We start from the raw sequence: 18,772 nt of genomic DNA, 5'->3' as shown, positions 1-18,772 counted from the left end.
ACTTTACAGTCCTATTGATCAAAAAACCATGAAAAGGTAGGCTCTTTCTCCCTCTGTTATGCACATCAAAAACAACAAAATCATGAGCTAAAATTTAACAAAGGAACATTAGATAAACCCTCTCAAACTTTTTCAGCTAGTTAGCAGTCAAAATTGCACTGATAAACGAGGGGGAATAGTTGCATACTCGTCCTACTGCAGCTTGCCTGCCTGCCCGCTCATTTCATAGATGCCAAAAACATTTGATAGATAGCAGCATATGCTAACTGTCTAAGTCGTTTAAGTTCAGAATAGCTAACTCGCAAAGCGATTCACAGTTCTTGTTTGCTAATTACCTCTAGCTGTACCGAAAAGCGATATGAGGGGGAAAAGTCAGCCACTCCTCCAGTGACATGACATCCTCCCAGCAGCTAGCTAGCTAGAGAGCTAATGTTAGGGTCTGTGTTTTTAACTTGCTAAATAAACAGCTAGCTACATAAATAGATATGCTAACCCAGGGGTGTCAAACTCAATCAGCGCACAGGCCACATTGAGAGAACTGAATTCGTGGGCCAGACATAGACTATTTGTTTTTACATGAAAAATGTGCAATTGCGAACCAAACTGGCCATTGTTTCATTTGAAAAAAGAGGCCCATTTTATAATGTTCAGCTATGTACATAGGCTGCTGTACAGTGCATTCGGATAGTATTCAGACCCCTTGACTTATTCCACATTTCATTTATGGTCCAGCCTTATTCTAAAGTTCTTTTTTTTTCTTTTTTTCTCATCAATCTATACACCATACCCCATAATGACAAATTGAAAACAGGGTTTTAGAAATTGTTGCAACAGAAATACCTTATTTCCATTAACCATCCTTGAGATGTTTCTACAACTTGAGGTCCACCTGTGGTAAATTCAATTGATTGAACATGATTTGGAAAGGCACACTCCTGTCTTTATAAGGTCCCACAGCTGACCGTGCATGTCAGAGCAAAAACCAAGCCATAAGGTCGAAGAGGTTGTCCGTAGAACTCCGAGAAAGGATTGTCGGCATAGGTCGAACTTTGGCCTGAATGCCAAGCATCACGTCTGGAGGAAACATGGCACCATCCCTACGGTGAAGCATGATGGTGGCAACATAATGCTGGGGGGGATTTTTCCAGCGGCAGGGACTGGGAGACTAGCCAGGATCGAGAGAAAGTTGAACAGAGCAAAGTACAGAGAGATCCTTGATGAAAACCTTCTCCAGAGCGCTAAGGACCTCAGACAGGACAACGACCCTAAGCACTCAGCCAAGACAACGCAGGAGAGGCTTCAGGACAAGTTTCAGAATGTCCTTGAGTAGCCCAGACTTGAACCAGATCGAACATCTCTGGAGAGACCTGAAAATAGCTGTTCAGTGATGCTCCTCATCCAAACTGACAGAGCTTGAGTGGATCTGCAGAGAAGAATGGGAGAAACTCCCTGAATGCAGGTGTGTCAAGCTTGTATCGTCATACCCAAGAAGACTCAAGGCTGTAATCCCTGCCAAAGGCGCTTTCACAAAGTACTGAGTAAAGGTTCTGAATACTTAGACGTACCAGTCGAAGTTTCGGCACCTATTCATTCCAAGGTTTTTCTTTTCTTTTTACTATTTTCCACATTGTAGAATAATAGTGAAGACATTAAAACTATGAAATGACACATGGAATGATGTAGTAACCAAGAAAATGTTAAACGAATCTAAATATATTTGAAATTCTTCAAAGTAGCCACCCTTTGCCTTGATGACAGCTTTGCACACTCTTGGCATTCTACAATGTAGAAAATAGTCTAAATAAAGAAAAGCCTTGAATGAGTATGTGTGTCCAAACGTTTGACTGGTACTGTATGTAAATTCAATATTTCAGTTTTGTGTATTTTATACGTTTGCACACACACACACAAAACTTTTAGCTTTTTCATTATGGGTTATTATGTGTAGATTGAGACAAAACAATTTAATCAATTTTAGAATAAGGCTGTAACAAAATGTGGAAAAATGCGTTGTATATAGCATTTTAACATATTAAAACGAAATAAGACATAAATATTTTTCCAGCCTTTCCTGCTATGCTTGCAGATAACATTTCACGACCCAAATCAAAAATGTATTTTAATAACTACAAATAACAAAAATATAGCTGTAGAATTTACATTTTTTTGCACTGCATGAATCACCGGTGAGGTTGACTGCAGCATTGCTGTATGGTGCACTCAGAATATATTGTAGTTGAGTAGCCAGCCTAGGCTACTGCTCAAATGTTGTTGTAATTCTCCTTTGCATGTTTTGTTGCAGGTTTTATTTTTTGGGTTATTCATTGTCTAGCTTTAAAACCTGAACCCAGACTGCAACATTTTAGTAGCCAAGCTAGGACTGTGGCATTTGTCTGTGTATTTTCCCTTCACTGTGCTCTGTAAATGGGGGACTCGGAGGCGCAATTTAAGTTGAATTTACCGACGCGATCACTTCAGGCTGTAATTCCATGAAGTAGATGACTCAAATGTCTCATTTATACTTGCTTTTGTGTCCTATTTGACATGTGGGCCTTGTGTTTGACACGTGTGCTCGCCTATTAGCCACATGACTGACTGCTGTAATTTACAACCTGAAAGCAATCTTTTTTTTTGACTAACAAGAAATGTATTGGTGACCATATTAATCATGCGTTGAACTGCATCCATCTATTCTGCCAACGATGCCTTTCTGTACGACATGGCATTTTGAGTCAAATAGAGCATGTTTTTAAAAAGCTCATATAAAGTTGGTTTTGAAGCATATACTGGGAATTTGATATTTTGTACTGATATTATTTTATTTATTTATTTCACCTTTATTTAACCAGGTAGGCAAGTTGAGAACAAGTTCTCATTTACAATTGCGACCTGGCCAAGATGAAGCAAAGCAGTTCGACACACAACGACACAGAGTTACACATGGAGTAAAACAAACACACAGTCAATAATACAGTATAAACAAGTCTATATACGATGTGAGCAAATGAGGTGAGATAAGGGAGGTAAAGGCAAAAAAAGGCCATGGTGGCAAAGTAAATACAATATAGCAAGTAAAACACTGGAATGGTAGATTATGATGATTGTGATTGTCTGTTTCATATCTGCGATGTATTTAAAACACTGTCAGTTTCACTTAAATGTCTATCTCTTACAACTGGTCACCAGTAAGACCACAGAACCTTGAATTTCTATCTTTCTTTTGTAACATTTTCTCTCCATCGCGCTCCAGGCGATGCAGAACTGAAGGGCTCGGGATTTTCTCACACCGCCGGCCTCGACGACGACATAGGTTCCAAGAAGTCGGGCGGCCACACAGTCTCTATAGAGACGGCCAGCCTAGACATGTACGCCAAGTATGTGCTGAAGAGCATCTGCCAACAGGTGAGAACATGTGAAAGGAGACATTTCACACCAGGGTCAAATTTTTGGGACTTCCTATATTTTCTCTCTTCCGTTTCCCTCACACACCAGAAGCTGCATATTTCCGAATGCAAGTCATTTCTAGGTGTGGAGTCCATTTCATTTGTTTAGTTTTATTTCAGTCAATCCAGAAAGTAAACTGAAGTGAAACATTTCCTAATTGAAAACCAACTGTTTAAATCCTGAGTTGACTGAATTTATTACTCCATTTCGGGTAATGACAATGCACTTGCAGCTCAGTTAGGACTTGGAGTGAATCAGTCTTAGTATTTTATTAGGACCCCATTAGCTACTGCTAAAGCTAAATTCCCCTGATGTGAAAATAGCAAAATTGTTTCACTAAATTCCCCTGACATTTAGTATTTTGTAAGGATCCCCATTAGCTGTTCCAAAAGCAACAGCTACTTTTCCTGGGGTCCAAACAAAACATGAAAAATTACAATACAGAACATTAATAGACAAGAACAGCCCAAGGACAGAGAAGGCACACGCAGCCTACACATCAATACATACAGAAACTAGGTCAAATATGGGAGAGGCGTTGTGTCGTGAGGTGTTGCTTTATCTGTTTTTTGAAACCAAGTTTGCTGTTTATTTGAGCAATATGAGATGGAACGGAGTTCCATGCAATAATGGCTCTATATGGCACTGTATGCTTTCTTGAATTTGTTTTGGATTAGAGATGAAACGGTATGAAAATTTCATATCCCGATTATAGTGACAAATGATCACGGTATTGTTAAAATGTGCTGGAAATGTACTGATACACAAACGGAAATCATTTCACCAAGGCTTATATACAAAACCAACAAACAACAAATAAAGTTAGCAGCACTATGCACTTTTTGTGTGCATAAACATAAAAATAATAACATTAAAGATGGCACCATGTGGCTTTGAGAGAAGTTTCCGTAGTGCAGGTTTTAATGAACACAACCTTAAGTAAGCAAATCAAATGTGCATATAAAAGCAACACAAGTAAAGCAATGTGCATGTAAGAACAATACAACTATATGTAAACACATCCAATGTGCAGGTGTTGACATTAAAATAACAACACACAAAATGGAAACAAATCAAATGAACAGCACTGATTATGTCCGTTCTCACCTTCATAAAGAAATAAGTTGCTGCTGGCCTAACATCCTGTATGTATGCATCTTTGTTCACTTGAGATTGAAAAGTAAAAATGTCATCATAATTACTTTGTCCGGTTTAAGTAGTGATCTGCGACGGGAGACAATGTGCCCGCTGGCACTGAACGCTCGCTCTGCTAGCATGCTGGGTTGAAAAAAAGCTTCCCTGGCAACACTGGCAAGTTGAGGCAGCTCTGATGCATGGCCCTTCCACCACACCAGTGGATCCTCTTCTGCTGGAATGGGTGGCAGAGACTGGCAGACCTTGATCTCTTCTTTCACTCTTTCTTCTCGGGTGGTCGGAATCTGACCCTCTTTACCTCAAGGCAACAGAGGTGATCTTTCTCAGCAACCCAGCCAGGCCTTTCCCCTCCGATTCCGCTGTGGGGATGCTGGTGGTGGAGCTGCTGCTGGTGCTTTGTGGTTCTTCCCTGACTTGTCCAGCTGCCAGCTTCAAGGCCTCCTAGACACAGCTGTCAGTGTCAACTTTTACCGCCTCAGGCTCATCTAAAAAGCTCCTTTTGAAGCGGGGGTCAATGAAACATGCCATGTGCATGACTCTCTTTGCCTTCTCTGTTTATCTGTTGTTAAGGCCTTCTCTCACTTCTCCCTTTTCATCTCTTTGGTCAGGGATGGATCTGTATCCTTTTCCACCAGAACATCACGGGTGATGTGGTCCAGGACAGGCTTGATGGCTGACAGTGTCACTCGTGTCTCTGAGCAAGTTTACAGATGCACTTGTCTCAGAGGTTTAAGGAGCTGGCACATTTGCTCCATGACACTTATATGTCGGCATCCTTGGGCATCAGGTGCCATGTTCCTCGTTCTCCAGCCAGTGTCGCACAGACTGGCTGCTGTTGGCTGAGAAAACGCTCAAGCATTGTGTGTGTAGATCCCCCATCGGGTCACCACATCATGGATCAGAGCATTCTGTGGCATGTTGAGGGCAGCTAGATTTTTTCTAAGTTCTCTCCTTCTCTTCCTGCTCCGTGAGAAACCTTGGACCAGATGATGGCAGGCCTTGACTGCTGTGTCAACTCTCTGAGTCTTTGAGATGGCCAGGTTCAAATTATGGCCAAAGCACCCATGGCATCATGTCCTTTTCAATCTAATATGAAAAGGGCTGCAGTGAAGTCTTGAGCATTTTTTGATGTGGGTGCATAAGCAGCCTGCCTTTTTTAAAATGCTTGCTCGAGTGTCTGTGTCACAACTGTAGATGAGGGACCACTGGGTTTGCCTGCTGCACACCCACTCTGTAAACAAGGGAATAGCAAATATATTATTATTATTGGTGTCGTTACATTATAATTATTATTCCCTCTCTCACCACTCACCACACACACAGTCTATCTTCTGTGTTGCTTTTGAGTATATGCAATGACCCCATGCACAATTTACATAAATACAAATGAGTCCTCTTAGCGTGAAGAGGGATCAAATTCGACAACATCCAGTGAAATCGGAGCACGTCAAATTCAAAATAGTAATATTAAATATTCATGAAAATACAAGTGTCATACATGATTCTTTAGCTTAGAATATTGGTAATCGAACCGCGTTGGCCGGTTTACAATAGGCTTTATGGCGAAAGCATAGCATTCGATTATCTGAGGACAGCGCCCCACAACAACATGTTTTCAAACCAGCACAGGCGTCACAAAATCATAAATAGCAAAAAAATAAATCACTTACCTTTTTGAAGGTCTTCCTCTGTTTGCATTCCCAAGGGTCCCAGCTGCACAATGAATGGTCGTTTTGTTCGATAAAGTCCTTCTTTATATCCCAAAAGGTCAGTTTAGAAGGCATCATTGAGTTCAGTAATACACCCGTTCAACATGCAGACAAAGAAGTCCCAGAAGTTCCCCGTGAAGTTAGTCCAAACAAGTCAATCGACATTTCTAATTAATCCTCAGGTAGTCAATTCTACCATTTTATATGCATTATCCTAGCTTCTGGGCCTGAGTAACAGGCAGTTTACTTTGGGCACGTCAGACAGGTGGAAATTCAGGATTCTGCCCCCGACACTAGAAAGGTTGAGAAGACGGTGATAGTAATTGCAATGAGCCCAACAATTGACAGGAGTCTTGTATATAGTGTTTCTCCTGTTGGAACACTTTTACAACCATGTCGACATCTGCCGGGTTTTAAATTAACAAAATATGTTAGTTGGGTGACTAAACTACATAACGTGTTATCGTGTGCAATGGGCGAATAGAGTCTGCAGACACACAACGCATACAGCACCAACAGTTTTTTCCAAGCGTAGGTAACGGTGAAAGCTTCAGTTTAGATTATTGACAAGCTATTAGCAAGTTAGACACATAAACCATGACATTTTCCCCAATTTCCGAAGTCCCCACAATATGCATTGAGCTAAAAGTTAGCTTACCTTGCATTCGCTATAAAGTAGTGGGTGGTGGTCACGAAGATGACTCGAGATTGGAAGTGTTGCCCCCTTTCGCATGTTCTACAGACAGGGTGACCATCTTTGATTAAGTTTCCTTCAGCACTCTTGTAAAACTCAAAATATGACCACACTTCAGATTTGGTCCTCTTAGAAGGTTGAAAAATCTCTTGAGCGCTGTCACTGCCTTCCGCCATGTTTTCACACAAAGCAAAACCCACATTGCATGCTGCACCTGTGTCAGCCTGTTGCTAGCTTTGGTTGATGCTTGACAGTATTTACTGGGAGTTTTTCAAACCATGGTAATCAAACACGGTTTTATAGGTAATTAAGATTTGTAACGGTAATACTAACTGTCGGGATTTTTACCATGGTTTATCGTGAAACCGGTAAACGTTTCATCCCTATTTTGGATTTGAGGACTGTGAAAAGACCCCTGGTGGCATGTCTGGTGGGGTAAGTGTGTCAGAGCTGTGTATAAGTTGACTATGCAAACAATTTGGGATTTTCAACACATTAATGTTTCTTTATAAAAATAAGTGATGCAGTCTCTCCTCAGCTCTTTACACGTTTGACATTAGAGAAGCTTCCATTAAAGAAAACCTTTTTGAGTTCTATTATTAGACAGATTGCTCTGAATCCACGATATGGCAGAGGTTGAAAAGCCACAGCACAAGTTTTTTTCAACATCAGTTTATGGTCAATAATATCAATGGCTGTACTGAAATCTAACAGCACAGCTTCCACAATCTTCTTATCAATTTCTTTCAACCAATCATCAGTCATTTGTTTTGGTGCAGTACATGTTGAGTGACCTCTGTAAGCGTGCTGAAAGTCTGTTAATTTGTTTTTCAGAGAAATAGCGTTGTATTTTTTCCAACAATTTGCTAAGAGGTGGCAACAAGCTGATAGGTCTGCTTTTAGAACCAGTAAGGGCCACTTTACCACTCTCGGGTAACGGAATTGCTTTGGCTTCCCTCCAGGCCTGAGGACAAACACCTTCCTCTAAGGCCAGTGCTTCTCAATTATTTTCTGTTACGCCCCTGCATAACATTGTATCCTTATTAACATTAAAGAAAAAAAAAGAAGACAAAAAAGAAATATAGATCAACTTACAACAAAGAATAACTTTATTAATTAACTTTTTTTGTTGTCTGGAACAGAAAAGACTTAAAGTGCATCAATTTGCCTGAAATTAACATTTAAAAAAATCTATTCTTATTTAAACATTTTTTTTTTTGACCATTTGATAACTGAAAAATAAAATATAATCAATAAATAATAATACATTCAAATTGATCAGCAACATTAACTCAGGAGCACAATATATGAAACAATTTGACCTATAAAACAAAAATGAATAAAACAATTTGTGCTGATTTTTAAAAATCAAAACGAAGTCAGGATTAATGGCTACAATGAGCACGTTTTGCAGAGCACAGCTTTTCGAAGTGGGGTTTGAAGCATGATACTGCAACTCTCAGCTCCTGCTCAATGTTTAGCCGGGACCTGTACTTGGTCTTCAGTGCAGCAACAGCAGAGAAGCCAGTCTCACAAAGATAAGATGTTGACAAAAGGAAGAAGAATGCCCATGGCCCTCTGCCCTAAGAGTGGATACTGCCTCTCTACACTCAGCCAGAATTCACTGTGTCTGTGATGTGAACCTCAGTCTCAATGTGGAGTCAGACGTCATATCAATGAACTGGTCCTCCTCTGCAGAGCTGAAACCAGTTGGAGCTGGTGCATTGAAAGGATCTCTCACCCAGTCATAATGGGAACTGTTTTCAGGGAAGTACTTTTTAAAGAATCCCATCAGTGATGAAATATGCTCCTTAATATATGGAATCACTGAGGTGGCATCATAGTCAGTAGTGTCAACAAATTCATGCAGGTTCTCGAATGAATCAGTATTTCCTTCATCAAGTCGCCTGCCCCACATCAAGCTTTCGAGTGAAAGAGCTGATCTTGTCTGTGACCTGAGGGAGGTGTTTATCTTTCCCTTGAAGCTATAGATTTAGTTAATTTAGCTTTCCAAATATGTCACTCAGGTAGGCCAGTTTTGCCAGGAAGTTCTCATCACAAATTATTTTCTGCGAGGTCATACTTGTGCTCCTGCTCGTCATAACCTCACTTAAAGGAAAGGTGCCTTGACGCTAGTGCTTCTCTGTGTATAACAGTGTGTCCACTCAGCATTAGGTGAGGCCTTCTTGATGAGTGCCCAAAGTCCTTTTCTCATCCCTGCCATGGTCTGTGCACCATCACTGCAAACACCAAAGCAGTTCTCCCACTTTAGCCCATTCTCAGTAAAGGAAGCAGTCCAGCAATTTGAATAGCTCTTCAGCTGTGGCTCTGTCTCTGACATATTTACAAAAAAGTAGATCCTCACACAGGGAGTGTCATGTCAAAACGTACATAAGAGATAAACAAACAGTCTTTGTTGCGGTCAGTTGCTTCATCGAACAGTAAGGCAAAGCATTTGTCTTTGAGTTTATCTACCAGCTGTTCTTTAAGATCGTTTGCAATGTAATTTATACGTCTGGCGACAGTGTCATTGGACAGAGGGATAGTTTTTATTTTTGCAGCACTTGCGTCATCCAGCATGACAGAGACCATGTCTAATGCTGCAGGCAGTATCAGCTCCTCTGCATTGGAGTGGGGGTTTTGCACTGAGCAATTTGGTACGCCACCTTATATGATGCTAACAGTGCTCGCTGGTTTACTGAAGTAGCATTCACAAAGCGGGACGATTGTTGGCAATATTCGGCACGTTTTCGCTGAAAAAACTAAAGCGGCTTATCAGCGTGATTGGGGTGTAAGTGACGCCTTAAATTATTTGGCTTCATGCAAGTCCGCTGCCAACATTTTTAGACACAGTAAACATACCGGTCTTTCCTCGCCTCCCACCGTAGTCACAGTGAAGCCAAGCGCTACATACGCTTCGTTATATTTCCTCGTCTTAGCTTTCGGGAGACTTACGTTTGTCTCATTATCTCCGTCTCTCTCCGCCTTTCTTTTCATCCCTGTTAAATATTTTTCCATGGTGTCTGTTAAGGGTTTGTTATCTGCACCTCATATCTCCTGCTGTGTGCTCTTGTTCGGTGCAAAAAAAAACTACTCTCTGTGGCAAAAAAAAGCTTGTTCCCCGGGGTCACACGCGCCCCGCCCCCCCTGGCATCGCTCCGAGCCCCCCCAGGGGGGCGCGCCCCACTATTTGAGAAGGACTGCTCTAGACTCAGATTAAAGATATGACAGACAGGTGTGGCTATGAGGTCAGCTACCATCCTCAGTAGCTTTCCATCTAAGTTGTCAATGCCAGGAGTTTGTCATTATTGATCGTTAACAATAATAATTTCACCTCTCCCATACTAAATTGACAAAATTCTAACTTGCAATGCTTTTCTTTCATTATTATAATTTTTTTATGTATAAATACGATGGCTCACTGTGCGTTGTTGGCATTTCTTGCTTATGTTTGCCCACTTTGCCAATGAAATAATCATTTTTTTTTTTTTTTTTTTTTTTACCTTTATTTTACTAGGCAAGTCAGTTAAGAACAAATTCTTATTTTCAATGACGGCCTAGGAACAGTGGGTTAACTGCCTGTTCAAGGGCAGAACGACAGATTTTGTACCTTGTCAGCTCGGGGATTTGAACTTGCAACCTTTCGGTTACTAGTCCAATGCTCTAACCACTAGGCTACACTGCCGCCCCATTAAAGTAATTGGCAACATCAAATGGTTTTATGATGAATAAGACATCTGATTTGATGAGAGATGGAGTTCAATTTGTCTTTATTACCATAATTTCATTTAAGGTGCTCGTTTTTTTACCATCATTCGTTTATATCATTGATTTTGTCTTTATAATACAATGTCTTCTTTTTGTTGAGTTTAGTCACATCATTTCTCAATTTGCAGTAAGCCAGCCAGTCAGATGTGCAGCCAGACTTATTAGCCAATCCTTCTGCCCCATCTCTTTCAACCATACAGTTTTTCAATTCCTCATCAATCCATGTAGCCTTAACAGTTCTAACAGTCAGTTTCTTAACAGGTGCATGATTATCAATAATTGGACGAAGCAATTCCGTAAATTCAACAAGTGCAGCATCTGGATGCTCCTTATTATTCACATCAGAACAACAAATATTTTTTATCATCCTCCACAAGTCACAGCAAAATCTTTTGTATAATCTCTTAAACTATTTTAGCCCCAGCTTTTGGAACTTTGGCTTTCCTGGATGTAGCCACTATATTGTGATTACTGCATCCAATGGGTACGGGGATACAGCTTTAGATCAAAGTTCTAGACTATTAGTAAAAATGTGATCGATGATCTTGTTCCTGTCGTGTTTTTAAACACCCTGGCAGGTTGATTAATAACCTGAACCAGATTCCAGCCACTGATTACAGTTAGAAAATTCCTCTTGAGTGGACAGCTTGATGAAAACCAGTCAACATTCAGGTCTCCAAGAAAGTAGACCTCTGTTTACATCACATACACTATCAAGCATTTCACCCACAGTATTTACATACTGGCTGTTCGCACTTGGTGGCCTATAGCAACACCCCAAAATAAAAAACTTTAGATGTGACCTTGCAACCACAACACTTCATTAACACTTGACATTAGATCTTCTCTAAGTATTATAGGGATATGGCAAAAAAATTATATATATATATATATATATTACATACATACATACAGTGCCTTGCGAAAGTATTCGGCCCCCTTGAACTTTGCGACCTTTTGCCACATTTCAGGCTACAAACATAAAGATATAAAACTGTATTTTTTTGTGAAGAATCAACAACAAGTGGGACACAATCATGAAGTGGAACGACATTTATTGGATATTTCATACTTTTTTAACAAATCAAAAACTGAAAAATTGGGCGTGCAAAATTATTCAGCCCCCTTAAGTTAATACTTTGTAGCACCACCTTTTGCTGCGATTACAGCTGTAAGTCGCTTGGGGTATGTCTCTATCAGTTTTGCACATCGAGAGACTGACATTTTTTCCCATTCCTCCTTGCAAAACAGCTCGAGCTCAGTGAGGTTGGATGGAGAGCATTTGTGAACAGCAGTTTTCAGTTCTTTCCACAGATTCTCAATTGGATTCAGGTCTGGACTTTGACTTGGCCATTCTAACACCTGGATATGTTTATTTTTGAACCATTCCATTGTAGATTTTGCTTTATGTTTTGGATCATTGTCTTGTTGGAAGACAAATCTCCGTCCCAGTCTCAGGTCTTTTGCAGACTCCATCAGGTTTTCTTCCAGAATGGTCCTGTATTTGGCTCCATCCATCTTCCCATCAATTTTAACCATCTTCCCTGTCCCTGCTGAAGAAAAGCAGGCCCAAACCATGATGCTGCCACCACCATGTTTGACAGTGGGGATGGTGTGTTCAGGGTTGATGAGCTGTGTTGCTTTTACGCCAAACATAACGTTTTGCATTGTTGCCAAAAAGTTCAATTTTGGTTTCATCTGACCAGAGCACCTTCTTCCACATGTTTGGTGTCTCTCCCAGGTGGCTTGTGGCAAACTTTAAACAACACTTTTTATGCATATCTTTAAGAAATGGCTTTCTTCTTGCCACTCTTCCATAAAAGGCCAGATTTGTGCAATATACGACTGATTGTTGTCCTATGGACAGAGTCTCCCACCTCAGCTGTAGATCTCTGCAGTTCATCCAGAGTGATCATGGGCCTCTTGGCTGCATCTCTGATCAGTCTTCTCCTTGTATGAGCTGAAAGTTTAGAGGGACGGCCAGGTCTTGGTAGATTTGCAGTGGTCTGATACTCCTTCCATTTCAATATTATCGCTTGCACAGTGCTCCTTGGGATGTTTAAAGCTTGGGAAATCTTTTTGTATCCAAATCCGGCTTTAAACTTCTTCACAACAGTATCTCGGACCTGCCTGGTGTGTTCCTTGTTCTTCATGATGCTCTCTGCGCTTTTAACGGACCTCTGAGACTATCACAGTGCAGGTGCATTTATACGGAGACTTGATTACACACAGGTGGATTGTATTTATCATCATTAGTCATTTAGGTCAACATTGGATCATTCAGAGATCCTCACTGAACTTCTGGAGAGAGTTTGCTGCACTGAAAGTAAAGGGGCTGAATAATTTTGCATAAATGTCGTTCCACTTCATGATTGTGTCCCACTTGTTGTTGATTCTTCACAAAAAAATACAGTTTTATATCTTTATGTTTGTAGCCTGAAATGTGGCAAAAGGTCGCAAAGTTCAAGGGGGCCGAATACTTTCGCAAGGCTGAAATACTGAATAACATATGTTATTACTTATTACTGTTCTTCCTGCAGAATGTCAGGTACTACCTCCCGTTTCAAATCGTTGTGGAAACTTATTATATAAAATATCCATATTAAACACAAAGGTTTACCTCTCGCGTTTACTTGATAGCTACCTACACAAATAGCTAGCTAGAACAAAGTGTTAATAAGATAAATTCATTTAAAAAGATTAAAAGCAATACAAATAAGTTATCCAAGTTACTTCAACTATGACAGACAAAATGAGAAAAAAAATCCAGAAAACACATTGTAGGATTTTTAATGAATTTATTTGCAAATTATGGTTCCATTGTCCCTTGAGTCACCCTAATAAAGTTTCGTAGTTGTAGGTAGCTAAAGAAGTCCCTGTTAGGCAAGTGGTATTTCTGTTTCAGCTGATCAAAAGACATAAGAACTCCCTCCTCGTAACAATGTTCCAGAAGAGTGATCCCCTTATCAGACCATGGTCTAAAGTTACTATTCTGGAAAAACATAGGGATCAATCTATTGTTCCATAAAGGGATTTTAGGGGAAAGGAATCCCTCTCGTCCGAACAGCTCATGCAGTTTGCACCATGCCAGGACAGAATGTATGATTAAAGGGTTGTCTGTGATGGTTTTTATAGATTTTCTGTCCCATTTGTAAAACAATTCTGCCCAGTGTCAATCATTTACCTCAAGCTTTTCAATGTTCAACCATGAGGGAGGGGGACCATTGTCAAACCTTAGTTCAATCATTTTACAAAAGTAACACATTACAAAACAACAGAAAAACCATTATACAAATAACACAGCAAAATATCTTATTAACAACACATGTTCATTCACAATCGACATAAAATGGCAGCTACTCTCAGTACGATGCTATTCTTCACTACAACCGAGCAGGGCTAATATTACTCTCTGCAAACTTAACTCTAACTTCCTCAAGATGTTACTAAGACACACCTTAAACAAAAGTTTTCCCTTTCTTGTGGATTACAGTAATCACTGCTTGAGAGAAGGACTCTGGAAAGCAGTTGTCTTCTCTGGCTTTTTTAAGTACCTCCATAAGGTAGGGGACCAACATCTCCCTAAATTCTTTATAGAACTCTGGAAGCCATCCTCCCCGGGAGATTTATTAGAAGGTAAGGATTTAATGGCCTCCAACAATTCAGGAACTGAGAAGTGTTCACTCAGGCGCTCGCTGTCTTCCCCTGACGGGCATGGGAGGTTGAGAAAGGAGTCGATCTCTGATAGATCATCGCTTGATTGGGAAGTGTAGAGGTCTTCATAGTATTTCTTAAAGGTATTATTAATTTCAGTAGGGTCGAAAGATATCTCATTAGTAAGAGTTTCTATGGCATTAATTGTCCTCTTACTTTCCTCTGCTTTCAGTTGCCATGCCAATACTTTGAGCTTTCTCTCCAAGCTCGTGATGGCCCTCTCAGCTTGATATGTGTTCAGAATATTATATTTACGTTTTTTATTTACCAAAAGCCTGTATAGATCTTTAGTCGGGCCTCTTTGGTAGGTTTTCTCTAGCTCAGAGATTTTAGATTCAAGGGCACTCAGTTCCGCACGGTGTTTTCTCTTCAGCCCTTTAGTATAGGAAATAATCTATCCCCTCAGATAGGCCTTCAATGTGTCCCAAAGAATGAAGCTGTCAGGAGCAGAAGGTTTGTTTGTCAAAGTAAAAATATTGATCTGCTCTTTGATGAATGCACAAAATTCAGGTTGCTTTAGGAGTGTAGAATTTAGTCTCCATCTATATGCTCCATTTACCTTGGTAGGAATGGAGATTGATAATACCAGAGGAGAATGGTCACTAAGCAATCTGGGGAGATACTCGACATCTAACACTCTATGAAACAGTTATGTCGAAAGTAAAAAGTTATCTTTGCGTGTGTGTGTCTTGTGTGGGTGTGAATAAAAAGAGTAGTCCCTATCCTGTGGGTGCAACTGTCTCCAGATATCTAGTAAATTGAGATCTTTCATGAATGACATGGTGAGCTTGCCGGCTTTGATAAGAAGTGAGGGTTTATCAGAAGACCTATCAAGAACTGTATCTAAGCAAAAAATGTAATCTCCTCCAACCAGTAGCCTGGTGCTTGAGCGACCTGAAGGAAGACATTCTGAATAAACATATGGTCATCGAAGTTAGGAGCATAAATATTCAATAGGGTCCAAGAGGGATCAGAGATGGTGTTGTTGACGCAGAAGGGGATGTGTCTACTTATCAAAATTGCAGTTCCTCTTGCTTTGGAGTTAAGAGGATGCAAAAACTTGTCCTACCCATTCCCTCTTCAATTTCTTGTGTTCACTGGCTGTAAAGATGTGTTTCTTGTAAAAACACAATGTCAGCCTTTAATTTCTTAAGGTATGTGTATAGACTATTTTCCTTTTAATCAGGCTGTTAAGACCTTTTACGTTGAATGTGACATATTTTAGTGGATTAGGCATAGGTTGGGTTTCAAATATGTAACTGAATAGAAATCTATCATATGCAGATAATTAGGAAATGTTTCTACTTTGGTTTGAGCACATAAGTGACCTATGTCTCTTTAGGAAGGAAACAATAAACATAGAAAAAAGGAAGAAAAAAATAATAAAAATCCCACCCACCCCGATTGTCAGACTAAAACAACAATCCCAACAATCTAACATGAATACACTTGTAGAGATACGTTGCTGCTCGCTTTTCATCTTGCTCTTACTAGCTAAACCTTGGCGTAAACTAAAACCTGCGAGCTCTCTAAGTTGAAAACAAACGTTGTGAATAGATATTTATGGCTGAATATTTACTGCCCACGGTAAGGGCTGCTTTGAGTCTCTTTTCGAAAGATTAACATAAATGAGGGGGAAAGCAGTGGGCCTAAGCCCACTTATTGCTTCGCCCAGTAGATATGGACTAAACCAAAATATACTCTCCTGTAAATGTAATAGAACTCACCCCGGAAAGATACGGTTAGTTGAAAATGTACAAATCAATTATAGTGACCGGGAGATACCAGCAGTTCAGTAAGATAAGAGAAAACAAACAACCTGCATTTTATCCCCCAGAGAGACTGTCCTGGCTCAGACGTTGCTCAGTTCTTTGAGAAAAGTGTGCACTTCTCCTGGTGTGTTGAAGAGATGGCTTCGGCCTTTGTATTGCACTTTTATCCTCGCAGGGTGGATGAGGTAGCCGGTGATGTTCTTCCCCTTCAGTGCTTTGGCGGCAGGTCTGAACTGCTTGCGACATCTGGCGAGATCCGCGCTCATATCTAGGAAAAGGCCGACCCTCTTTCCATCGATGGTGATGTCCCCTTTGGCTCTTGCGAGTTGCAATATCTTCTCTCTGTCTTGGAAACGGAGGAACCTGATCAGAGCGGCTCGTGGGGGCTCATCTGGCCGTTGTTTTGGCGCTGATGTTCTGTGGGCGCGTTCGATTTCCAGCGGCTTGGTGAAGTTGATTATGCCTAGGACCTCCGGGATCCATTGAGTGAAGAAACGGACCGGGTCACTGCCCTCGCTGTCCTCTTTCAATCCCACCACACGGATGTTACTACGTCTACTCTGGTTCTCCATCTGATCTACCTTGTTTTTGAGGTAGGCATTGTCCTTTTGCAGTTGTATCAAGACCTGGTCATGTCTAGCGACGGTATCTTCAACTGTGCTAATGCGCAACTCTGCCTCAGTCGTTCTCAAAAGGAGATCATTCATGGAGGATTTCAGGTCGTCAATGGAAGAATGGAGTTCAGACGATTTCTTATACATTTTCATAGAAAGACCTCTGTTACCATCCTGAATTTCCCGGAGGAGAGTAGCCAGCATGGCGGCAGGCTCGCAAGAGGCTGCTGAGGGCAACAGTCTGGAACTGTCGTCTGAGTTATGAGGGCTAATGCTAATCTTGCTAGCTGTAGCGTTATCGTTATCTTGGGAATCAACAACGTTTTGGTCGTCCTTCTTGCCTCTCGGTCGGAGGTCCATGGCTCTTTGGGAAGGTAAGTACTTGACAATTTATCAGCCGATGTTACAATATTGTTTGAACGTTGTTATTTAGGTAAAAATAGAATAACTTTGAAGAGCTCGGTATGTCAACGTCTGCTCAGCTCCGCGGCATCACGTGCTCCGCCATTGTGGATGATTTTTAAATCAATTTTAGAATAAGGCTGTAACTTAACAATGTTGAAAAAGTCAATGGTCAGAATATTTTCCGAATGCACTGTATATATGTATAAACAGTGCCAGTCAAAAGTTTGGACACGCTTACTCATTCTAGGGTTTTACTTTTATTTTTACTAATATCTACATTGTAAAATAATAGTGAAGACATCAAAACTATGAAAATAATGGAATCATGTAGTAACCAAAAAAGTGTTAGAAACAAATCAAAATATATTCTTCAAAGTAGCCACCCTTTGCCTTGATGACAGCTTCTCTCAGCCAGCTTCACCTGAAATGTTTTTCCAACAGTCTTGAAGGCTTTCCCACATGCAGAGCCCTTGTTGGCTGCGTTTCCTTCACGCTGCGGTCCAACTCATCCCAAACCATTTCAATTTGGTTGAGCTCAGGTGATTGTGGATGCTAGGTCATCTGATGCAGCGCTCCATCACTGTCCTTGGTCAAATAGCCCTTTCACAGCCTGGAGATGTGTTGTGTCATTGTCTTGTTAAAAAACAAATGATAGTCCCACTAAGAGCAAATCAGATGGGAGAGCGTATGGCTGCAGAATGCTGTATTAGCCATACTGGTTAAGTGTGCAATGAATTCTAAATAAATCAATGACCAGTGTCCCCTGCAAAGCACCCCCGCACCATCACACCTCTTCCATGCTTCACGGTGGGAACCACACATGCGGAGAGCATCTATTCACCTACTCTGTCTCACAAAGACACGGCGGTTTGAACCAAAAATCTCAAATTTGGATTCATCAGACCAAAGGAGGTTATGGACTTGGTGTTTTACCAAGTAGAGCTATCTTCGGTTTACCACCCTTACCTTGTCACAACTCAACTGATTGGCTCAAACGCATTAAGAAGGAAAGAAATTCCACAAATGTATTTCACAATGCACACCTGTTAATTGAAATGCATTCCAGGTGACTACCTCATGAAGCTGGTTGAGAGAATGCCGAGAGTGTGCAAAGCTGTCATCAAAGCAAAGGGTAGCTACTTTGAAGAATCTCAAATATGAAATATATTTGGATTTAACACTTTTTTTGGTTGCTACATGATTTCATGTGTTATTTCATAGTTTTGAGGACTTCACTATTATTCTACAATGTAGATAATAGTCAAAATAAAGAACAACCTTGGAATGAGTAGGTGTGTCCAAACTGTTGACTAGTACTGTGTGTATATATACATTTGCTTCTATATGTTATATCCTTGTGTTGCCAGTTCTCTATCATCAAATGAATTATTTAAGTGATTCTCAGAAATGGCTAATATATGAATGTAATCTGATGTTAGCAAGTTATTGATTTCATTAACCTTATTTTGAAGGCTACATATGAGCTATTTTTGGCCC

The 18,772-nt window shown here is 40.5% G+C and overlaps 1 protein-coding gene across 2 annotated transcripts in view; it reads left to right on the top strand.

Moving 5' to 3' along the window:
* Positions 1–18,772, top strand: part of LOC109905333 (mediator of RNA polymerase II transcription subunit 12) — a 93,823-nt gene that overhangs the window by 33,644 nt on the left and 41,407 nt on the right. For both annotated transcript variants that reach the window (XM_020502639.2, XM_031790313.1), the window contains exon 26: positions 3,251–3,402. In XM_020502639.2, the coding sequence (XP_020358228.1) occupies positions 3,251–3,402 (152 nt within the window). The remainder of the gene's footprint in view (positions 1–3,250; positions 3,403–18,772) is intronic.

Source organism: Oncorhynchus kisutch, linkage group LG15 (assembly GCF_002021735.2).
Source record: "Oncorhynchus kisutch isolate 150728-3 linkage group LG15, Okis_V2, whole genome shotgun sequence".
NCBI lineage: Eukaryota > Metazoa > Chordata > Actinopteri > Salmoniformes > Salmonidae > Oncorhynchus > Oncorhynchus kisutch.
The sequence above is the reverse complement of the archived record's forward strand: the minus strand, read 5'-3'. Positions and strand labels throughout refer to the sequence as shown.